The sequence below is a fragment of the Melanotaenia boesemani genome, chromosome 4, assembly GCF_017639745.1.
Source record: "Melanotaenia boesemani isolate fMelBoe1 chromosome 4, fMelBoe1.pri, whole genome shotgun sequence".
Taxonomy (NCBI): domain Eukaryota; kingdom Metazoa; phylum Chordata; class Actinopteri; order Atheriniformes; family Melanotaeniidae; genus Melanotaenia; species Melanotaenia boesemani.
Window position 1 is genome coordinate 38,613,735 of NC_055685.1, and position 19,761 is coordinate 38,633,495.

The 19,761-nt window shown below is 40.5% G+C and overlaps 3 protein-coding genes and 1 long non-coding RNA gene across 4 annotated transcripts; all 4 read left to right on the plus strand.

Annotated features, from left to right (window-relative positions):
- Positions 1 to 421: 421 nt before the first annotated feature.
- Positions 422 to 925, plus strand: LOC121638516. The gene is made up of 3 exons (XR_006010031.1): positions 422 to 459; positions 682 to 743; positions 890 to 925. It is a non-coding gene; the product is annotated as an uncharacterized LOC121638516 (long non-coding RNA).
- A 223-nt stretch (positions 926 to 1,148) lies between these two features.
- LOC121638504 (histone H1-like) lies at positions 1,149 to 3,023 on the plus strand. Its single transcript, XM_041983347.1, has 2 exons — positions 1,149 to 1,169; positions 1,583 to 3,023. Exon 2 carries the CDS (start codon positions 1,758 to 1,760, stop codon positions 2,595 to 2,597), a length of 840 nt encoding a protein of 279 aa, XP_041839281.1. The 5' UTR covers positions 1,149 to 1,169; positions 1,583 to 1,757; the 3' UTR covers positions 2,598 to 3,023.
- A 2,442-nt stretch (positions 3,024 to 5,465) lies between these two features.
- LOC121638495 (E3 ubiquitin-protein ligase TRIM21-like) lies at positions 5,466 to 9,375 on the plus strand. Its single transcript, XM_041983332.1, has 2 exons — positions 5,466 to 5,543; positions 7,164 to 9,375. The coding sequence occupies exons 1-2, from the start codon at positions 5,479 to 5,481 to the stop codon at positions 8,368 to 8,370; spliced, it is 1,272 nt and encodes a 423-aa protein (XP_041839266.1). The 5' UTR covers positions 5,466 to 5,478; the 3' UTR covers positions 8,371 to 9,375.
- A 2,383-nt stretch (positions 9,376 to 11,758) lies between these two features.
- Positions 11,759 to 17,239, plus strand: LOC121638501 (SLAM family member 5-like). The gene is made up of 7 exons (XM_041983340.1): positions 11,759 to 11,836; positions 12,766 to 12,915; positions 13,199 to 13,510; positions 14,287 to 14,580; positions 14,729 to 14,833; positions 14,963 to 15,009; positions 15,810 to 17,239. The coding sequence occupies exons 1-7, from the start codon at positions 11,794 to 11,796 to the stop codon at positions 15,846 to 15,848; spliced, it is 990 nt and encodes a 329-aa protein (XP_041839274.1). The 5' UTR covers positions 11,759 to 11,793; the 3' UTR covers positions 15,849 to 17,239.
- Positions 17,240 to 19,761: the final 2,522 nt, after the last annotated feature.

The following is a 19,761-nucleotide window of genomic DNA, read 5'->3' on the forward strand; positions in this document are numbered from 1 at the left end:
TCTGAGCAGTACCGTGCACTGGATTTTTTTTTTTTTTTTTTTTTTTCTTTTCTCCTTTGCCTATTTCCTCCTCTTGGTGTGATGTTCTGGGTGCCTGGTACGTTTGGACTGTAGTGTGGCCTCACAGTCACAGTGTTTTATTGGAAAAAAAAAAAAAAAACAATAAAAAGGAATTCATTGTTTTGGGTTTCTTTTGGTTATGTTGGCTAGTGGTGATCAGTAGGGGGGAGTGTAACGGAGTTAAATTGTTAATGATTCCACTTGCCATTATTAGCTGTATTTCTGTCACTGTTACTACTGCCCATTAAGTTATTCAGTCTTCATTTGCTGCTGTTAACTATGAGTAGTTATAATTTCTTACATTTTTGGGAACACCTGAACGTCTCAAAGACGAACCCCCTGCAGATTTAGCTGTTACGCCCGTAGCTTCGCCACAGTCTGTCACCAGCAAGACTCGTGGTAAGTTAGCTTCTTCTGGGCTCCGTTACTGTGACTCTTATTCAGTGTGTAAAAGCACTTAATTTGTCATACATGCAAATATTTCCTCCAGTTAACAACTACTGAGTTTTAATTTCAGTGTTATCCGTGTTGTGTGAGGATTAAATACTATTTACAAGTTACTAGCTTAAAGTCCGTGCAGGCCAGTTTTAGCAGTGAGACGTACACTTTATTTTGTTTCAGTGTGTGTGGCAGAGCTGAGACTGTGGGAGCTGACGAACCTTTCTTTATGTTCAAAAATCCAGGTACCTGTTGTTTCTTTGTATAAAATGTTTAGCCTGTTCATATGTGTAGCTTCGCCACAGTCTGTCACCAGCAAGACTCGTGTGTGTGTGTGGCAGAGCTGAGACTGTGGGAGCTGACGAACCTTTCTTTATGTTCAAAAATCCAGAACATGCCAATAAAGAGGCGTCAGAGACTCGACATTGAATGGCTTGTGATTTCTGAGCACCACAACGCATGTGAGAGTACTAAAACCGCTACACTTGCAGACACCAGAAAGCAGCAATGCTAACATGCAAAGATCAACCAGTGAGCAGAAAGTTCCATGTGTGTGTGAAAAGAAGAAAAATAATGCTCCTCTATGGCTGGAATAAAGCCAAGAAGACGTTTCTGATGCACGGTGGCGCCACAAAGCAGCTGAGCTGGAGTTGGTTTAGTGAGGATAGCAGGTAAATAGTAGCAGGAATAACTGGAAATGAGGGAAAATAACAGTTGGAGATAAAAAAAAAAAAAAAAAAGGCTTGACGTTTTAAGGGTTAAATGAAGGTTTATTGATTTATTAGTCTGAATATTTTTTTCCTGATGGAAATGGGGCAGGAAATGATGCTTTCTGACCAAAATGACAAAACAGTTCCCTTTTAAAGAAGTGTTTGACAGTAGCTTCCTGAAAGTCATGTGACAAATTAAAGCGTTGTTATTGGTTCCTTGTGGTATTCCTTCTCTTTTTCATGTGTTGCATTAAAGGGATGCATTGTGCAGATGTGATGGGCCTTGAAGTAGCATCTGGGGAGATGTTTTATTTAATTATTTTCTTTCTTTTTCTCTTTGTGTTGGACTAACCTCATCTGTGTGCCTGTGTTAGACCTCAGATTGCCGTGATGACACCAGAGGAGCTGCTGAACACTCTGGAAGAACTGGGAGAAGAAGAGTTCCAAACATTTAAGTGGTATCTGCGGCATCCCGACAGTAAGGAGAACTTCCCCGCCATCGGGAAGAGCTTCCTGTAGACGGCAAACAGGCAGGGCACTGTGGACTTGATGGTCCAGACCTGCACCCTTCCTAAAGTAAAGGAGGTGGCCCTAAAGGTTTTAGAGAAGATCAAAAGGAACGATTTGGTGCAGAAACTGTCTGAAAGTGGATTACAAGAAGCCAGTCAGTCACAGGAAGGGAAAAGCACGATGCCACTGCCGCCTGATAACGGCACTCCTCATGTGGCACGTGATAAAAAAGATGACCTGCCCAACCTCATCCTTCACGTTGTAAAAGATTCCCAGGAGCGGCAAGGTATATCTGAGCCCGCCCTCACTAAGGCTTTGGCTGCCAGTGGGTTTGATGTGGCACACAACGCCCGCATCCAGCCCACCTTAGTAAGGATGGAGAATGCAGGGATTCTGGAAAAGGCAGGTTTGATTGGAGCACCCTTTTACTACAAGATGAAAAATAAGAAAGAAACCAAGAAAAATAAAGCTGCTCCTCAAGCCAGGAAAACCTCCACCAAGAAACCTGCAAGAACCAAGAAGCAATCAGCTGTTTCAGCATCTTCAAAGAAGCCTGATAAACCTGCAGCAGCCAAGAATTCAACCAAGTGGGCCAACGGAGGCCCCAAGAAGGCTAAACAGCCCGGAGGGGCCAAGAAAGTGACTAAGAAGGCCAACACGGGCCCCAAGGAGGCTAAAAAGCCTGCAGTGGCCAAGAATGCAGCCAAGAGGGCCAACATAGGCCCCAGGAAGGCTAAACAACCTGCAGCGGCCAAGAAAGTGGCTAAAAACGCCAAAAAGCAAACCAAGAAGGGGGCGATAAAAGTCCCTGCAGCCAAGAAAGTCCCCACGAAGAAGGCAGCTACCAAAGTGAAAAAGACAGCAAACAAGAAGAAGTGACATCATCTCTGTCCAACCTGACATATGATGTCATCAGGAATGATATATTTTATTAATTCAACTCTTTATTGGACTTTTTTATGGAAAACAATTTGCGTCATCGTTGGATGCAACAATGAAAAGACTCATTAGGGCCGTTTTTAGCTGCAGAACATAAGAATATTATCTGGTGAATTAAAAGTATCTCATCATCAAGAGATAAACAGTCATAACTAATATGTCCAACTTTTAATCTCATAATTCTGAGTCTCATAATTATAACTTTTAATCTTATTATAATAAGATAATTTATCAATATGTTTAATTTACAAGTAATTTTACATATTAATTTTAAAGACACGGTACTGTTACATATGGACTCCACAGAGACAAGGGCAGTTTAACTATACTTTATTTAACTATCAGGAACATCAGGTGAAGGTCTTACATGGACAGGACTGAAGGAGGGACAGGAACCAGGAACAGAGAAGGGGTGAGTCCATGTATTATGCAGGGTTAAGGTCCGACAGGGAGTGGCTGTGGTGCTGGTGTATATAAGGACTGGTGAGTCAGTGGGGAACAGGTGTGACAGGTTGGGTTGATTGGAGAGCTGGGATCAGGGACAGGTGTGGAGGATCAGGGGAGTTCTGGAGGAGCAGCAGGACAGACTGTGACAAGTACAGAACTTTGCAGATTTTCTCAGTAACGCCTCCCTATCGACGGCTAATCCAGCATCATCTTCAGCCTATCTGCACTGTGAGATCTTTCCAGCAAGTCTCATCTTTTGTTCTGCCTCTTCCTCCGAAAACATCTTCTTCTGTTTCTTTGCTGAATCAGTCGCAGTGCACGTTTAAAACAGCCGGTGTCTTTATGGCCATTTGTTAGCGTGTGACGCAGTACGTTAGGCAGAAGAAAAGGAAAGTTGTGAAGCGGTTTGTCAGCCTCTGCATGTTGCTAGGCAACAACAGCTCCAGGTCTGGAACAGAGTTTTTGGACGTTGCAGCTGAGTTTGGCTTTACGCATCACGTCACGCGCTAGCTAACTTTAGTGGTTCAGATGGCAGCTCGGCTTCCCCTGATCCTGTTAGGTTTTAGCCGGGTTTCCATCTTCGGAACACTTTGGCTGAATCCTGACTACTGAGATGCAGATGTGGACCCAGCTGTTTAACCAGCAGCAGTAGTGTCTCAGATCCTTCAGTCTGAATAGTTTTCCAACTTTCTAAACATCAAATTAAAGAGCAAATGTTCCCCGCGGCCTGATGTATCCCTCCCACCACTGCAGACCTACTGTAAGCTAATAATCGGTGTTTTTATTTCACGCCAGCTGCAGTGTTTCTATTTTATTTTATTTTGGTGACTTTAAGCTGATCCAACATGTTTTTCAGGTTGAGTTTCATTTCTGTTGATGCTTCAGAGTTCAGTGAGTTTGTTTTCTGTGGTTTGTGTTACATATATGATGATGCAAGTCCCACTACAGTTCAACCGGTCTGGACCTCAGAGATCGTGGACCTGAACGCTGCTGCAGACCTAAACCACTAAGACCTCACAGCCAACACACAGGATGCAACGTTTGTTGTTGTTTGTTGGTCGTATCTGTGCTGCACACACTTGGAAAAGGTTGTAACTTGTTTTAGGGCAGCTAGGGGGGATTTCCAGACCTGGACATTTTAACTCTGTTTTGGATGATTAAATTTCACCCTGAGATTTCATTTGGTTTTTTATTGTTTTCCCACCTTCAGGTCCTGATTTTCAGCTAAAGTTTTACATTTCTTTATGTTTTTATTACTAAATAATAAATGACTTTTCCATAAACCTCCTTCCTCCAGCTGTCATGATGCTGCCTGTTTTTTTTTCTTGGTAACTTTATGGATACTTGTGTCTTTACAAAGAGGATGTTTTTACACATTTTCTTTTTTCTAGACTTTATCTCTTTCATCTGCATTTGTTCATCTTTCACCTCTAGAAGAGTTTAATGTTTTACTCATTTACATGTGAGAAGTATGTAAATGGTTCATGTTTTCATCTTAAACTTTAAATAAAAGTTTGTTTTTATTCTGATTTTCTTTCTTTTATGTGACATTATTGATGTGGTTTCTCTCATTAAACTGTCTTTTCATTGTAACACTCATATAAAACTCTGCTTCGAGCTAAATAAACAAATCTTTGTTAAACTCTTAGTATTCAGTGTAATTAAAGACACTGAAGGCTGAAACACCTGGAATATTGATGCTCTCAGTATGTGATCAATATATTTAAATATCCATCAAAAACATCTGATAACATCTAATTTTATGGTGATTAAGACATCTGGTGTGTTTTTACAGATAAGAAGCAACCTGAGGTGCATCATGCAGGATTAGGCAAGATAAACCTGTTTTATACATAAAAGCCAGTGAACTATAATAAAAAATACAAAAATAACATTAAGACCAAAGAAAACACAGCGAGTTAAATATTTTAAATATATTCATGAACACAGATTAAAAAAAAGACCAAAAACATCCAATCAAAAAAGTTTTAAGACCTGATCTACCAGCCCTAAGGATTGCATCAGACTTCAGGTTTTCTGGTGGTTTGTTACGGATAAAGGGAACATAGATAGATAGACAGATAGATAGATAGATAGATAGATAGATAGATAGACAGATAGATAGATAGACAGATAGACAGATAGATAGATAGATAGATAGATAGATAGATAGATAGACAGATAGATAGATAGACAGATAGACAGATAGATAGATAGATAGATAGATAGATAGATAGATAGATAGATAGATAGATAGATAGGTACCTCAGATGGAGGTGGAGCAGCTCAGGTAACAGGGAGGAGACTCAGCAGCTCTTGTTCTCTGACATACTTTCATTTTCATTCTTCTCTCTCGTCGTCCACTGAGCTGCTGATGAACCAGCTTCATCTGCTTTTCCTGCAGTTTCCTCGACATCTCCGAGTCTCTGCTGAACACAGGTGAGTACAGCTGATCCCACATCCCGACTCAACTTTCTCTTGATGAAGGTGTGTGCTGCTTCCCTACCTGTCGTGTTTTTGTTCTGAGGCATATTTATGTGAAAACCCTTGTTTCAGCTTCTTTGACTCACCGTGTTTCTTTCCTCTGTACTTCCTGAGTAAACTGTTCTGACTGGCTGCTTTCCAGCTGCTGCCCCTCTAACAGAAAGACTTTTTAACTCCTTTATATTTCATTAATAAGGAAATAATAGAGAAAACAAAGGCAGAGGTTACAACAAGTCTCAAAGTCAAATAAAAAATGTAGTTTACTTCCTGTTTTAGTCTCAGGTGGTTTTCAGGGGATATTTTAGTCCTTTCACATGAGATGAGTTTGTCAGATGATGTAAAGGAGGCTTGTTGCATTGTTTACTGCTGGGAACCATTTCTGCAAACATTGACTGTAATTTTCTGCTTTTCCAGACTTCCTACTCATTATTTGTTGTTGGTACTTTAAAAACAAACAGAACTGAGATGCAGAAGATATGCGAAAACAGGCATTACAGGTGAAACTCCATCATTTCATAAACTGGCTGACCTGCAGTCACTTATTTAGTGGGTTGGAGTGTGAGGGGAGGGGAGTATTTGTGGGTGGGGGTGTAGGCTGAGACAGCCACGGTGTCGCGTTGAGGGTTTAATCACCAGCTACATGCTCGTGTTGTTCTTTGTGTTGCTGACGTTTTTCTACAGCTTGTCTGTCTTGTTGGTGCTTCTGGTGATTGTCGGTTTTCTTTTCTTAAAGATGTTGCAGGTGTTTTTTTTGTTTCCTTGCAGGTGTAGCAGCTGTTAGTCTGTTTTTTTTAGATTAAACAGCTGGTGCTGTTACCTTATATCTGGTGTATCCTCCTTTTTTTCACTCTTTTTCTCTTTCATTTTCTTTTGTTCATTTACTTTCCCCTCCACCCCCCCAACAACCCTCAGAAAATATATGTGTGTAAAATCAGCTTTAGACAAATTGAAAAATAAAGAATAATTCTTAAATTATCTAGAGGGACCTTATATCCATAAAGCTCCTCTTGTCCAGCACAACACAGCAGCCAGACCATCATTCTGCCGCTACCATGCTGGACAGGACAAGTTAAAAAAAAAAAGATCTACACTCATGTCTGCTTTATCAGGTCCACCTTCTAGTACCAGGCTGGATGTCTTTTTACCTTCAGAACTGCTTTAATCCTGGTGTGATAGGCGGAAGCAGGTGGTGGAAACCTTCCTCAGACGTTTTCTCCATATTGACATGACAGCATCACACAGTTGCTGCAGGTTTGTCGGCTGCATCCATGATGAGAATCTCCCGTTCCACCACATCCCAAAGCTGATTGTGTAAACAGGGAATAGAACTGGAGAAGTTGGTAAAGAGGTCAGTGGGTGTAAAACACCAGACTGAGACGATACCGTGTGACTCCCTGAAGCTCTACTCTGAAATGAAATTGGTCCTTGGAAACATGACCTTCCCTCTAACATGAATCTGATTTAAATTTCAATCATGCATGAAAAATAATGCAAATTTAAACTTTATCTTAATGAGTTGGATTGTTTAACTGAGGGAAGATAACTTTGGTTTGATGTTTATGTCTCCCCTCACAGTGCAGACATGTCTGCTGCCGGCAGCCGGCTGACTGAGGATCAGCTTCTGTGCTCCATCTGTCTGGAAGTTTTCACCGATCCGGTCAGCACGCCATGCGGACACAACTTCTGCAAAGCCTGCATCACCCAGCACCTGAGCAAGGACGTCCCGTTTCAGTGTCCCATCTGTCAGAAGATGTTCTTCCCCAAACCGGAGCTGCAGGTCAACACGCTGATGGCAGAGATGGTGGATGTGTTCAGATGCTCCGCTGGAGGAGGTGGACCAGATCAAGCTGCTGACCCAGCAGAGCTTCACTGTGACTCCTGCTCTGGAACGAAGAGGAAAGCCCTGGTTTTCTGTGTGCTTTGGGCGTTTGTCTGTGTTGTTTTCTCCCAACACGAGCTACCTCTGACACAAGAAAACCTTCAGGAAGTTATTGAGGATATTCGAATGAAGATGGAGGAGGTCAAACTTTCATTGCAGCTCAGTAAAGAAGACGCATGCGGCCATCAGACCACCGGCTCTCTGAAGGAATCTGTTGACAGAGTCCTGCAGGAGCTCACAGAGAAGCAGAGGACATCAGAGATGGAGATGGAGCAGAAATTTGCAGAGATGATGAAGAGGGAAATTCCCAAACTGCTCATGAGGGTGGAGCTGATGAAGGTCCAACGCTACGCGGTGGATGTGACTCTGGATCCTGAAACGCCGTGTCCCCAGCTCATCGTGTCTGACGACGGGAAGCAAGTCAGATGCTGTGATGCTAGGAGGAGTCTTTTATACAACCCAAGGAGGTGTGCATATCATGCTCATGTCTTAGGACGGCAGAGCTTCTTCTCAGGCAAATTTTACTTTGAAGTGCAGCTGAAAGGAAAGACCGAGTGGACTTTAGGAGTCGCCCAAGAGACGGTGAACAGGAGGGGAGACGTGCCGCTGCGCCCTCAGGATGGGTACTGGACCATATGGCTGAGAAACAGAAGCGAGTACAGAGCTCTGGCCGCCCCCCCGGTCCGCCTCTCCCTTCAGTCTCCTCCTGAGAAGGTGGGGGTGTTTGTGGATTATGAGGAGGGTCTGGTCTTCTTCTATGACGTAGATGCTGCAGCTCTGATCTTCTCCTTCACCGGCTGCTCCTTCACCGAGAGGCTCCACCCGTTCTTTGATCCGGGTCTTAACGATGATGGAGAAAACTTCGCCCCGTTGATCATCACCCCCGTCAGACACATGGAGTAAAATAAAACTGCTCATTTTTCTTCACAAAACAGACCGAACAGCCATGATTATATTATATCCCATTAGGGTGGATTATCTGGTTAACATGACCACTTTGAGCTACTTCACGGACTCAAAGTGCACAAACAGCTTGTTTAAAATGTATATGGAGGATATCTGTGTTATTTCTGCTGCTTAAGCTCATCATGGCTCAAACATCATAAAACCATACCTGATAAAAACATTAGTCTGGTTTCTGTTCACCAGTGAGATAATCTAAATCCGTCTTTGGAATCACCAGTTTGAGGTGAATGAACACTTTCACCAGCAGTTGCCGATATTGCCTATTTTTCTGTGATTGTAATTCAGTAGAGGAAGTAGTTTTCCTAAAATAATAAACATGTTAAATACTTTATAACTGAGCCATCATACTTTGAGTTGTGTACCATTACTATTTAAATAATGTCAACATTTTAGTTTATTTAACATCTAATCAGTAAAATGTATATTGAGATATGAAAATATTAAGATCGTTGGAAGGGAAGTAGGAGTGCTGATGATCCTACAGCGCCCCCAACTGTCAGGGGTGTAACTGCAAGGCAAAAAGTTAAATATTCAGATTTTAGTACATAAATCAGCTAAAAACCAGTTCTTTCTAAAACTTCTTAAATCTAGCTTTTTATTTGTTTATTTATTTATGTTTTGGTTTGAGAATTTTACAAAGTGTTGTTTGTGTGACGTATACATGAGAGGCATGAAGAAAACATCAGTTACCTGGGGACAAGTGTAGCAGCTGTTTACACTCGTTGTGTTATAAATTACTCATGGAAAGTCTTCGTTTGGCATCTCTTAAGTCATTTATTCCAGCATCTAGCAATCAAAGACACCTCAGCTTTCTCTCACAGCAAGAAGCTCTAAAGACATGACAGATCTGCAGAAGCCCTGCTAGGCACCCATAGGGCCGGCCCTGGGCATAGGCGACCTAAGTGGTCGCCTTGGGCACCATCTGTTGGACGGGGCGCCAAATTGCAGTCAAAAAATAAAGAAATAAATAATTCTTTTTTGTTTGTTTGTTAGTTTTTTTTTTCTTTTCTTAATTAATAACTAGACCAAACAAATCATAAAAAATAAAGGTGAGAGTGGAGGGACGGGAGCGGCGCATCCAGGTTCGTAATGATGATACGGATGGACGACGTCGCCTTGTCGTGTGTTGCCAACAAGAAAATCATTAAAATAGTTTATAATGAAAAGACAATCCAAGTATCAGGTGCTGCTTACAGAAAACGTAGGAAGGAGGAAAAACGAGTCCAGAGGTTTATCTGAGTTACTGAACATTAAGGCAGCGTGTGTTAACTTTTCATTCTGACATCAACAGCGGGCTAACGCTAGCTAGCATAGATGCTATAACAACAATATCTGAACAACATAATAATTAAAGTGCCACCTATATTATCCAAAAAAAACCCAAAAAAAACATGCATGTCAGAAGGTTTGATACGACATAAAAATGTGTTTATTGTACGGCCAGGCTGCTGCTATTTAATGTCACTGCTATAAAATTTAAGGGAATGAGGGAATTATCTTAACTAAACCACTTGATTTTTTATTTGATAGCTTGATTGATGTTTTGTTTAATGTGCTTTTGATTGCAGCGTTTTACATTGTTTTAGGGTTTGCACTTGTGCCATTTCTTGCCCTGGATTATTGCACTAAACATGTTTTATTTTTAACTAAATGATATTTATTTTGTGCTATTTATCATTTTTGTAGCGGTTTCTTTAGTTTAGAGTGTTTCAGTGTGACTTTGTTTTGTTTGTTAATAAAGAAACAAGAATTTGTACATTAGTTACAAAATGTGTGTGACTGAGTTAAGTAGCTTTAGCTTCGGTAAGCATTTTGCTGCCTGGGGTCGGGGGGTAAAACTCCGGTTTTGCCTAGGGCACCTGCTGGCTTAGAGCTGGCCCTGGGCATCCATGCCACACCCAAAAGCTGTCTCCATGGAAACCCACACTGAAGTGGAACCATATAGTTGCAAAATAAAACTGCACAAAACCACATGAATAGCAAGTGGAATCCCATCTCTGCTACACAAGGATTAAGAATATTATTTATAATCACACCTGAGAACAAGAGTTACTGTCTGCTGGAGATAAAGAAATATTTCTTTATTTCTTTATTCATTGATTGATTATAAAACTTAATAATTTCCATAATAACTTCTACAAGTTGAAGTAATACACACACATATAAATATGTATATATTTAGACCAGGGGTCTCCACTAAAGGAGCTCCTCATGAGCTACTGTCCTGCAGGTTTTAGATGTTTCCTACTACAACACACCTCTGCACAAGCCTGTTCATGACCCAGTGATTTGAGTCAGGTGTGTTGCATCAGGGTAGAAACCAAAACCTGCAGGACAGTAGCTCATGAGGACCGGAGTTGGAGATCCCTGGTGTGTCATTGCAACCAAATGTGAATATTTACATATTTTGGACCCGTCAAAATTTATAAAACAATTTTTTATATACTATAATTTTCGTTCAAATTAATACTTTCGTCCTGCACCCCTCTAGACGTTATTATTTTTATTAATTACGAAAGCAGAAAGTATTTCTAGACTGACTGAAGCAGCCCTTCATCTACATAATAAACATTCAAAACAGATTGATAAGATCCTCCTAAATGTTCTATGGATAGAAAAATAGAACTCACCAGTAGATGATATTACCCCCTCTGGAGTAGTTATGCTGTTTGAATCTCAAACTATAACCACTAATTCAGGAGCAGCCATCATGTCTGCACTAAACTCCTCCGCTAGCAAAGCGTGTTTCTCTTCTCCGTCCACGCTGCTAAGAACCGGATCAAATCTGGGTTTAAGAAAGACACTCAGATAAACTGTCGTTTTTCTGACAGCTACCAAGAAACCACTGTTCATTTGTTCTGGATAAACTTGTGTTTGTTTATTTGTTTTCACGTTGATTCGAATGATCCTGGAGGAATGTGTTGTTTGTCATTTTGGCCAAATTCCATGTACATAAAAGTAAATTTGCTGGTAGAAAACCTTCATTCACTGTGTTCCAAAGTGAACTTAGTCTATTTATTTAAGCTACTAAAACTGTAACTGCTTGGACCAAATTTAAGCTTTGTTGTTGTTTATTATTATTTATTTTTGCATTGTTGTGAGTCATTGGCTTTACTCAGGATCAGTTTGTTAATACCAACTTGTGTTGCTAATGGAATGAGTAATGTTTGTGCCATTATTGTTTAAAGAAAGTTATTTTAAAAAAGAAAGAGGTGCACGTGTAGCTTCCTGAGCGAAGCCCAAGGCGACACACAGGTGTGAGTATAAATCCTGCTTTATCCAGCCAATCAGCTTCTCTTCGTCAGCTCCGCCTCTGAGACGGTTTTTTGGGTTTGGTTGAGTATCTGGATTTTCAGGCATATGAAAGAAAGAGAAATGAGGCTAAGAGTGCTCCTAATTACAGGTAAATACATGTTTATTACCATCTTGTTGTAAATATTAGTAGAGCTTGTACAGCCTTTTAATTCTGTTTATTTGTGGCTTTCAGCTTCTTTCCAAAGACACAGTCTTAAACAAAACGAAAGAAAAACACTTCCTGAATTATCAGATCATTTTACATGAAAACTGTTTGGTTTTTCTGAATTAATGAACTAATTCCAAGTTGTATAAAATGGCTTGTTCTTACCTGCAGGAAGTAAAGAAAGTAAAAGATTATTTAGTCTCTTACGGGCTGATCCTTTAAACCGAACCACTGCTTCTTCATAAAAAGAGGCAACTTCCAACATTTTAGAAAAATCTTTAAAGAAATAAATGATTGAAAATTCAAGTTGAAACAGCAGATTTTATTATCCAGTGTAAATCAGAGCCGATCAGGCACAAAACAGACAGTCCTGCATCCTGTTATTAGAAAGGTTTTACTAAATTTCCTCCACAGAAAACATGCATGTGCACGTGCAGGGGATAACATGCCCGTACATGCACATACATGTCTCTCAAACTGGGCTCAGTCCCAGTTCTTGTTGCTAGGACAACAAATAATCCTGGTTTATTTTTGACACATGTAGGTAGTTTGTCCCGACTCACTGTCCACTGAATGAACCAAAAAGCTGCTAAACCGATTACTGAAATTCCTTTTGGCCTTTTTTCTTGTGAAAGAAGACCCGGTGTGGGGCCTCTGCTGGATGCTTACAGTCGGTGTAATGTCATTTATCCCTTTATGACCGACGGCAGAGACTTTCATGGGCTGGTGCAGATGTTATGAAAGAAGCTGGAATTTCTTTTTGCTGCCTACAGACTGATGCAGCTGCATCGGATCAGGTCCAATCAGGTAGAAACTGATAAATTAATCTTGTTTACATTTTTATTCATTTAAATCCATTTTCTTTCTTTCAGGGTTTATCTTCTCTGTAGACACTCCAGTAAAAAAGCAAGACAGAAAGACTGTGAACCTGCATGTGAAGACAAGCGGACATCAGTTTAGGAGCCGTGCTCGGACCTTTGGCCCACTTGATCCAGTTATAGCCAGTGTCATCATCACCAACGGTGAAGTTACTCCAGAGAACGGAAGCAGCGTCTGTGACTGCTCAGCCATGACATTTAAAGTTTTCCAGTCTTTTCTCACCTCTGTGTTAATGTCTGTGAAATGTGTTGCTTCTACATCCAGATTGATGGTTGATTTTTATAAAATCAGCTTCTGATTTGCTGTCTTTTAATTTAATTAAGGGCTTTAATTCTACATTATTTATAAATATAAAATTTTGGAAATAGAGCTCTGATTTTAATTACTTGTATTTGTGCATCTGTAACATGTTTGTAATTTTTCTAGATAATGGACCCATTCCTGTGAATGTTCTGGAAGGAAACAACGTCACCCTGAACTCTGGACTACAGGAACTAGACAAAGACCACAACGTCATGTGGACACAGGGTCAAGATTTTTCTGGGGATCAGATCGCTCAGTGGAAAGCTTCTATAGTCACAATCAGTGAAAGCTACCAAGATATTCTGCAGATGGATCCAACCACTGGAGACCTCGTCTTCCTCAGAGTCACAAAAAGCCTGACCGGGTTTTATTGTGTGAAGATATTGAAGGGTAGAGAACCTCACGTTCTGAGACAATACCACTTGGCTGTTTACGGTAAGTCTTCTACCAGCAGCACTGAATAAGCTTCAAAGCTTCAGGACAGAAAATAGAAAATTATACAAAAAGAAAAGAAAAAGAAAAAACACAGAAACTGTCAGAGACTGTTAAACATGCTCTACTGGAGCTGATGAACAACTCCAGCTTGTTCTTTTTTTCTTATTTACTGTTGTTTAATTATTCTTATGCATGCATTCGTTGGGAATAGTGTTTGTGTGACCAGGTCATATTCCACCTTCAGAAAACTGGAACAAGAGACCGCTATGCCTCAAAAGATCAGATTACGTTAAAAACTTGAATTAGTGGTTTAAATGCTGGTCAGAAAACGATAGCATAATGTTTTCATTTAAATGCACTCGACAGATCAAAGAAATGGACCAAATAAAAAACAAAGTGAGACAAAACTGTGTTATGGGCGAAGCTCAGCTAGAACAACATGCTACAAAACCAAACTATGGCCATGAACGAAAAATTAAAAAGGTCATTTTTTACCTTATATAAGCACAACAAAACACATGTAGCTGGAGGCACGTTGGTTCACTCCAGTTCCAGCTAAACTTCCGGGCTTTAAATGTAGACGTTATAAAAAGCTACTCCCGTTCATTCCCTCCTTTTAGCACAGCCAACGATCTAAACAAAAAATGGCCCATTCAGTGGGATTTTTCTCTAATGCCGTCCACGCTAGCAACCCCATGATTCTTGTCTGGTGACTGGTCGGTTTCATGCTTTATTGATGACAGTATGAAGTAATAAAACATGTTTTTTCCTTGTAGAACCGGTTTCCGTTCCAAAGATCACCACAACACAAACAAACATCAGAGCAGAGCTAACCAACGATGGGTTCTGCTACGTCAGCTGTTCTGTGGAGAATGGACCAGATGTAAACTTGACTTGGTACCAAGGAGAGAAACAAATAAGCCAGACAAGCAACAACAACATCTCCATCAGTCTCAGCCTCCCATTGGAGATTGTCAAGGAGGAAACCTACACCTGTGAGGCAAATAACCCCGTCAGTACTGAAACCGACTCCATCAACTCTAAGCAGGAGTGTCCACCTCATGGATCAGGTACGCTTAGTTCAGTCTGATGGAGAATAATTGTTAACAGGTTCCTCACACTGCAGCCTGGTATATTGATGATTTGTACGCACCAAGTGTCTATAAGTGTAAAATATTCACAATAAAACTGTAAATCTCTTGTTTTTATTTCCTATAGGTGGGAATATTTACGCAGTAATTGGTGTTGTTGTCGGGAGTGTTGCGTTGGTTGCCTTGATTGTATATCTAATCCATCGATGCATAAACAAAAGAGGAGGAATAAGTATGTGAACATATTTACACTTTCATTTACATTTTCCATTATTGTGTTATAATGTTAATCCTTGTTTCTTAAATGTTTTTGTCTTAGTGGATGTTTTTCAGATTTTTCTTTAATATATTTCCCTTCCAGATTGTGTTGAAACGATTCCGATGGACTCAGTACAGAACAACAGTGAGGTATCCACATCAGTTATGTAAAATACACATTAAAACACACGTATAGTAGCTCTACTGGGACGTCATCCAGCTCTTCCATAGCAGAAATGCTCCTTTTATATCCAGTCATGTTACTGACCTGCTGACAGGTAACCTGATTAGTTGTCAGATGCTCCTCCAGGTGTTTCTGGTTTGTACCAGGTACTTTTCCAGCCTTTTGTTGTTTCTGTTCCAACTTTTTCCAGACGTGTTGCTGCATCAGATTCACTATCAGCTCATTTTTTCCATCACATGGTAAATTTTCCAGCATCTGATAGGGAGTTTATCTATTACTGGGAATAAAATCTGGTCCTAGAATAAAAAAAGATTATGATGTAAAGTTTAACAATCACATAAGCCTCAAAGAAATATGCTTTCACAATCAATCATTGATCTTCCTGTCAGCCACCTCCCTTTAAATAAAATATCTTTTCTTTTTTTTCCTGAAAAAATTTACTGAACAAAAACTTATTTTTTATCTCTGTACTCATGGAAACTTCAGTAAGAGCAGGGGTGTCAACCTGCAGGTTTTAGATGTTTCCCTGCTCCAACACACCTGATTCAGATTAAATGGATCCACCAGCTTTTTGTCAACTTCTTCACAAGAACCGACAAATTTCAGCCTGGTGTGTTGGAGCAGGGAAACAAAGAAACCCTGAGGGCTGGAGGTTAACATCCGTGAAGCTTAAGTATGGAAAATTAATGTCTGTTTCAACACAAAATTTAATTATTTTTCTGTTCAAGAGTTTACCAAAGTTGTTCATATGTTGTTCTTCTTGCAGGGAAATGTGGAACCTCTGCTAGACAACAACACTCAATAGAAAAGGACTTAACCACCATGCGCCCCCCAGGCTACATCTCTCATCCTCACCTAAAGCAACAAAAGAACTAAAGTGTTTTTAATGTTCTCCGGATAGATTTCCACTGTAAATTCTGGAGAAATGTGTTTCATTTCACAATGCAGTCACATGTTCAAAAATGTAGAATATACACAGACCATGAAGACCTGCAACATAAAGATAAAATCTATTCTGAGACAGAAAGCTAAAAACTTCCAGTTAAAAACCTAATTACAAGGTAAAAGGTTTGCTTCTAAGTTAATTAAGTTCCTTTGTACTGGAACCAAACAAAACCAGGTTTAAATGTCTTGAACAGCCCAGTAAGGGCTCTGGGTAGTTCCATGGTAAACTTGCTTATTATATTATATATTTTTCATTTAAATGAAATTTTTCTACAACACAGGAAATAGACAGGAACATCTGGACAGGCTGCCAGTTCATCGCAGGGCAACACAGAGACACAAACTACCACTCACACTCACTCCTAGGGAGAGTTTAGAGTCACCAACAGTTAAATCAACTCATACAAACAGTAAACTATATAATACAGAGTTGTGTAAATAAACTGAGACCAAAAAACCTTTTGTGCATGTAAACACGATGTAATGTTATTTATTGTAAATGTAATGTTTGATGCAGGTTACTGCAGGTGTGGCTTTAGATGCAGCCATCACAGTCTCCGTTAAAGGAAGATGATTTTAAGTGGTGTGAAGTTTCATATTTGAGTCCCGCCTTTCTGATCCAGTTTCATTACAAATTAAACAAAATCTCGTTCATTATTTAGTTTCAATTCACAGCAAGACGTTTCAAGACACTTATAAAGATTCCGTCCAACAAAAATCCATTTAAATAAAATGAATCAGAAACCATGTAGATCTGTATAACTGTGTTAAATTATTAACCAATAAATAAAACGTTGCTGAGCAAACGAAGTGAACAGATCACATTGATTATTGTAGATTATTAAAGACATGCATGAGGCAACACTGGAGAAAAATAACTTCTGTTTGAGCAGGAGCCTTCTCACAATTTATCATGTTTGTTCACCACAAGAGGTCAGCACACATACAGATGCCCGGGAATGAGAAGGCCACCTCCACACACCCTCCACTGATGGAGAGGGGGCGTGGGCCCCTCCTGTTAAACTGGAGAGGGTCTGGCTGCAGAGCTCCACTGCAAACATCTGAATTTTGAAACTTTAAAAAAATTCTACAGCATTTTTGTGAATTAACAGACAAGCAAATGTACCAAAATATTCTGTTGTTTTTAAATCTGTTTTGCTGGTTTTAAACTTGTTTTCAATAAACTATCAAACATAAGTGAAATCTGTGTGACATTAGAATGAAATGTTAATATTATTACCTTTACAGCAGTCTGAGGAGGGTTAGTGCTGCATTGCTTCCCATCATGTCTGTGCAGTAACAGCTTTACTGAATAAACTCCTTCTTCTCATGATTGAATGAAACTCTTTATAACTCAGGTATCTATCTAAAGATGATGACCATGAACAGCCTGCCGGTGAAACCAGACCCCGCATCACACCAGCGTCCTGTTGAAGTGTGAAACTTGTTCTCATAGTTTTAGTTTCTGATAGAAAATGATCCATAATGTTCCACAGATATTGATCCCTTCAGTGTCGAGGCTAGAAAAAGATGAGAAGATGTGAAGCTAGAGGCGGCAGGACTGACAGAACGAGCTTCTGTGTCTTTTAACGATCTCTTGTTGTCTGTGGAAAAACCAACCACAACACAAAAACTCCACAAAAATCAGATAAAAATCTTTGAGGATCGACGCTGAAAATCCGGTGGTGTAGTGACTTCGGCATTTAGCCACTCAGCTGGGTGAGGGGAGAGATCAACCCAAACGCCCCTGTCCATGCTGGGTGAAGCTCCCGTTTATTTCAATGAGCTCTTATTCTATGCGCTGATGACAGGTCACATTTATGATCAAAATAAAAGGTGCAAATAACAAAAATGTGATAGCGGTAAAAACTGTGGCTTTCTCCCGCACCCAAGCTAAAAAGCAAGCCCCACATCACCTGTGGATGCGCTTTCATACACCTGGTGCGCCTCTTTCCTGCCACCCAGTGTGATGATACAAACCAAAAAATGCAACTAACACAAAAACAACAAATGGCTCCTACACGTGGTGTTATGCTTTAACAACATTTTGTTTTTACCAGCTAAAGACCCGGATGTTTGCACCTGCCCTGCACCTGTAAAGAATCCTGAATCCAGGCGGTGATCTGGTACCAGATGTGCTCGGGTAGTCAGGTCTGGGCAGCAGTGATTCGCTAACACTCTGCTCATGCTCGGCTCTTCTTCAGCTTTTTCCTTGGAAATATCCTTCTCCAAACCAGTTTTTCTTTTCTGACTCGATGTATCGGCACCTTTTCTGCTGTAATTTCCTTCACATTTAAATGTTTTTCCATAGTTTGAAGTAGTAAGCTGGTCAAGCTCTGGCTCTCGCTTCGTTGCTCCAAACCTCTGAGAGCGCGATTCATGCATGAAGAGGGAAAGGAGAGGGTTGAGGGAGGGACAAATGGCAGTAGAGTGTGATGGAGATATCACCAACCAATCCTTTAGAACAGGTTAAAATAACTGGATGGTGTTTTTTCAGTCCTCTCCGTTCCACAGGTGACTAAAGTTTTTATTTTTGTGTTCCAGCATTTAATTAACTGGCTGCATTTGGGGTGTGAAGGAAATTTTGAAAAATATTGTAAATAATACTCCTAAATACATCGGCTACCCTACCTTTAATGATATAGCTAACTTGTAATGAGGTTCTTTGATTGTATATCATGACTTTAATGTTAAACGTTTTGACTGCCTTTGGATCAATATGTGTATCAGTAGGAAGATGCATTTTTACATATAAATATAGGTGTCCTCGCTCTAAGGCCCTTTCAGAACCTTACATGTGAGGTGCCCTCTGTCTGCCTGATTAAAATACTTTTTATTTACTTTTTTAATTAGCTTTTGAAATAGTTTGACATTCAAATATAAACAAAGTGTGTTGTGCCGTGTTAATAGTAAAAAAAAATAAAAATACAACATTTTTTGGGGTGGCCAGCTTCTTGTTCAGGGTGGCACTGGCCACCCCTGGCCACCACTTGGGGGCGTCCCTGTTAACAAAGATAAGGTCCCATTTTTTTTTTATTTGGTTGACAGCTCCACGCTTCCGTACCTTGCCACAAAATAGTACTGTTAAAAATATCTTCCTTACGCCTTTTGAGCAGCTGCATATATATATATATATATATATATATATATATATATATATATATATGTGTGTGTGTGTGTGTGTGTGTGTGTGTGTGTGTGTGTGTGTGTGTGTGTGTGTGTGTGTGTGTGTGTGTGTGTGAAATGCAAAAAATTTGACCACGTCAGACAAACTTGGATGCTACCAAATGCTGGGACGGTTTCCTACCAGGATGAGAAAGACCATGTACCGCATCAAACACATGGCGTCTCCAGGTGGTCGGTACAATGGGCCTTGGACAACCGGTGGAAACATCGCACAACAGCGTGAAGCTGCCCTCACCAAAGGAGACATCCTTCAGCTGAAGGCTAGTAGCCTCGGTCCTGAGCGACTGGACCATCGGGTCGGAGGTTTGATCGGCTGCCATGCGGGCATAATCAAGCCCCAGGTGGACGACCCCAGCCAAAGCGCGGGAGAGGCAGTCTGCGACAACGTTGGTCTTGCCTGAAACATGTTGTATGTCCGTGGTGAACTCTGAGATGTAGGACAGTTGCCATTGCTGTCGGGCAGACCAAGGTTCAGACACCTTAGCCATGGCAAACGTGAGGGGTTTGTGGTCGACAAAAGCAGTAATCCGCCGGCCCTCCAGCAACGAACGGAAATGTCGGACAGTGAGGTGCAGTGCAAGCACCTC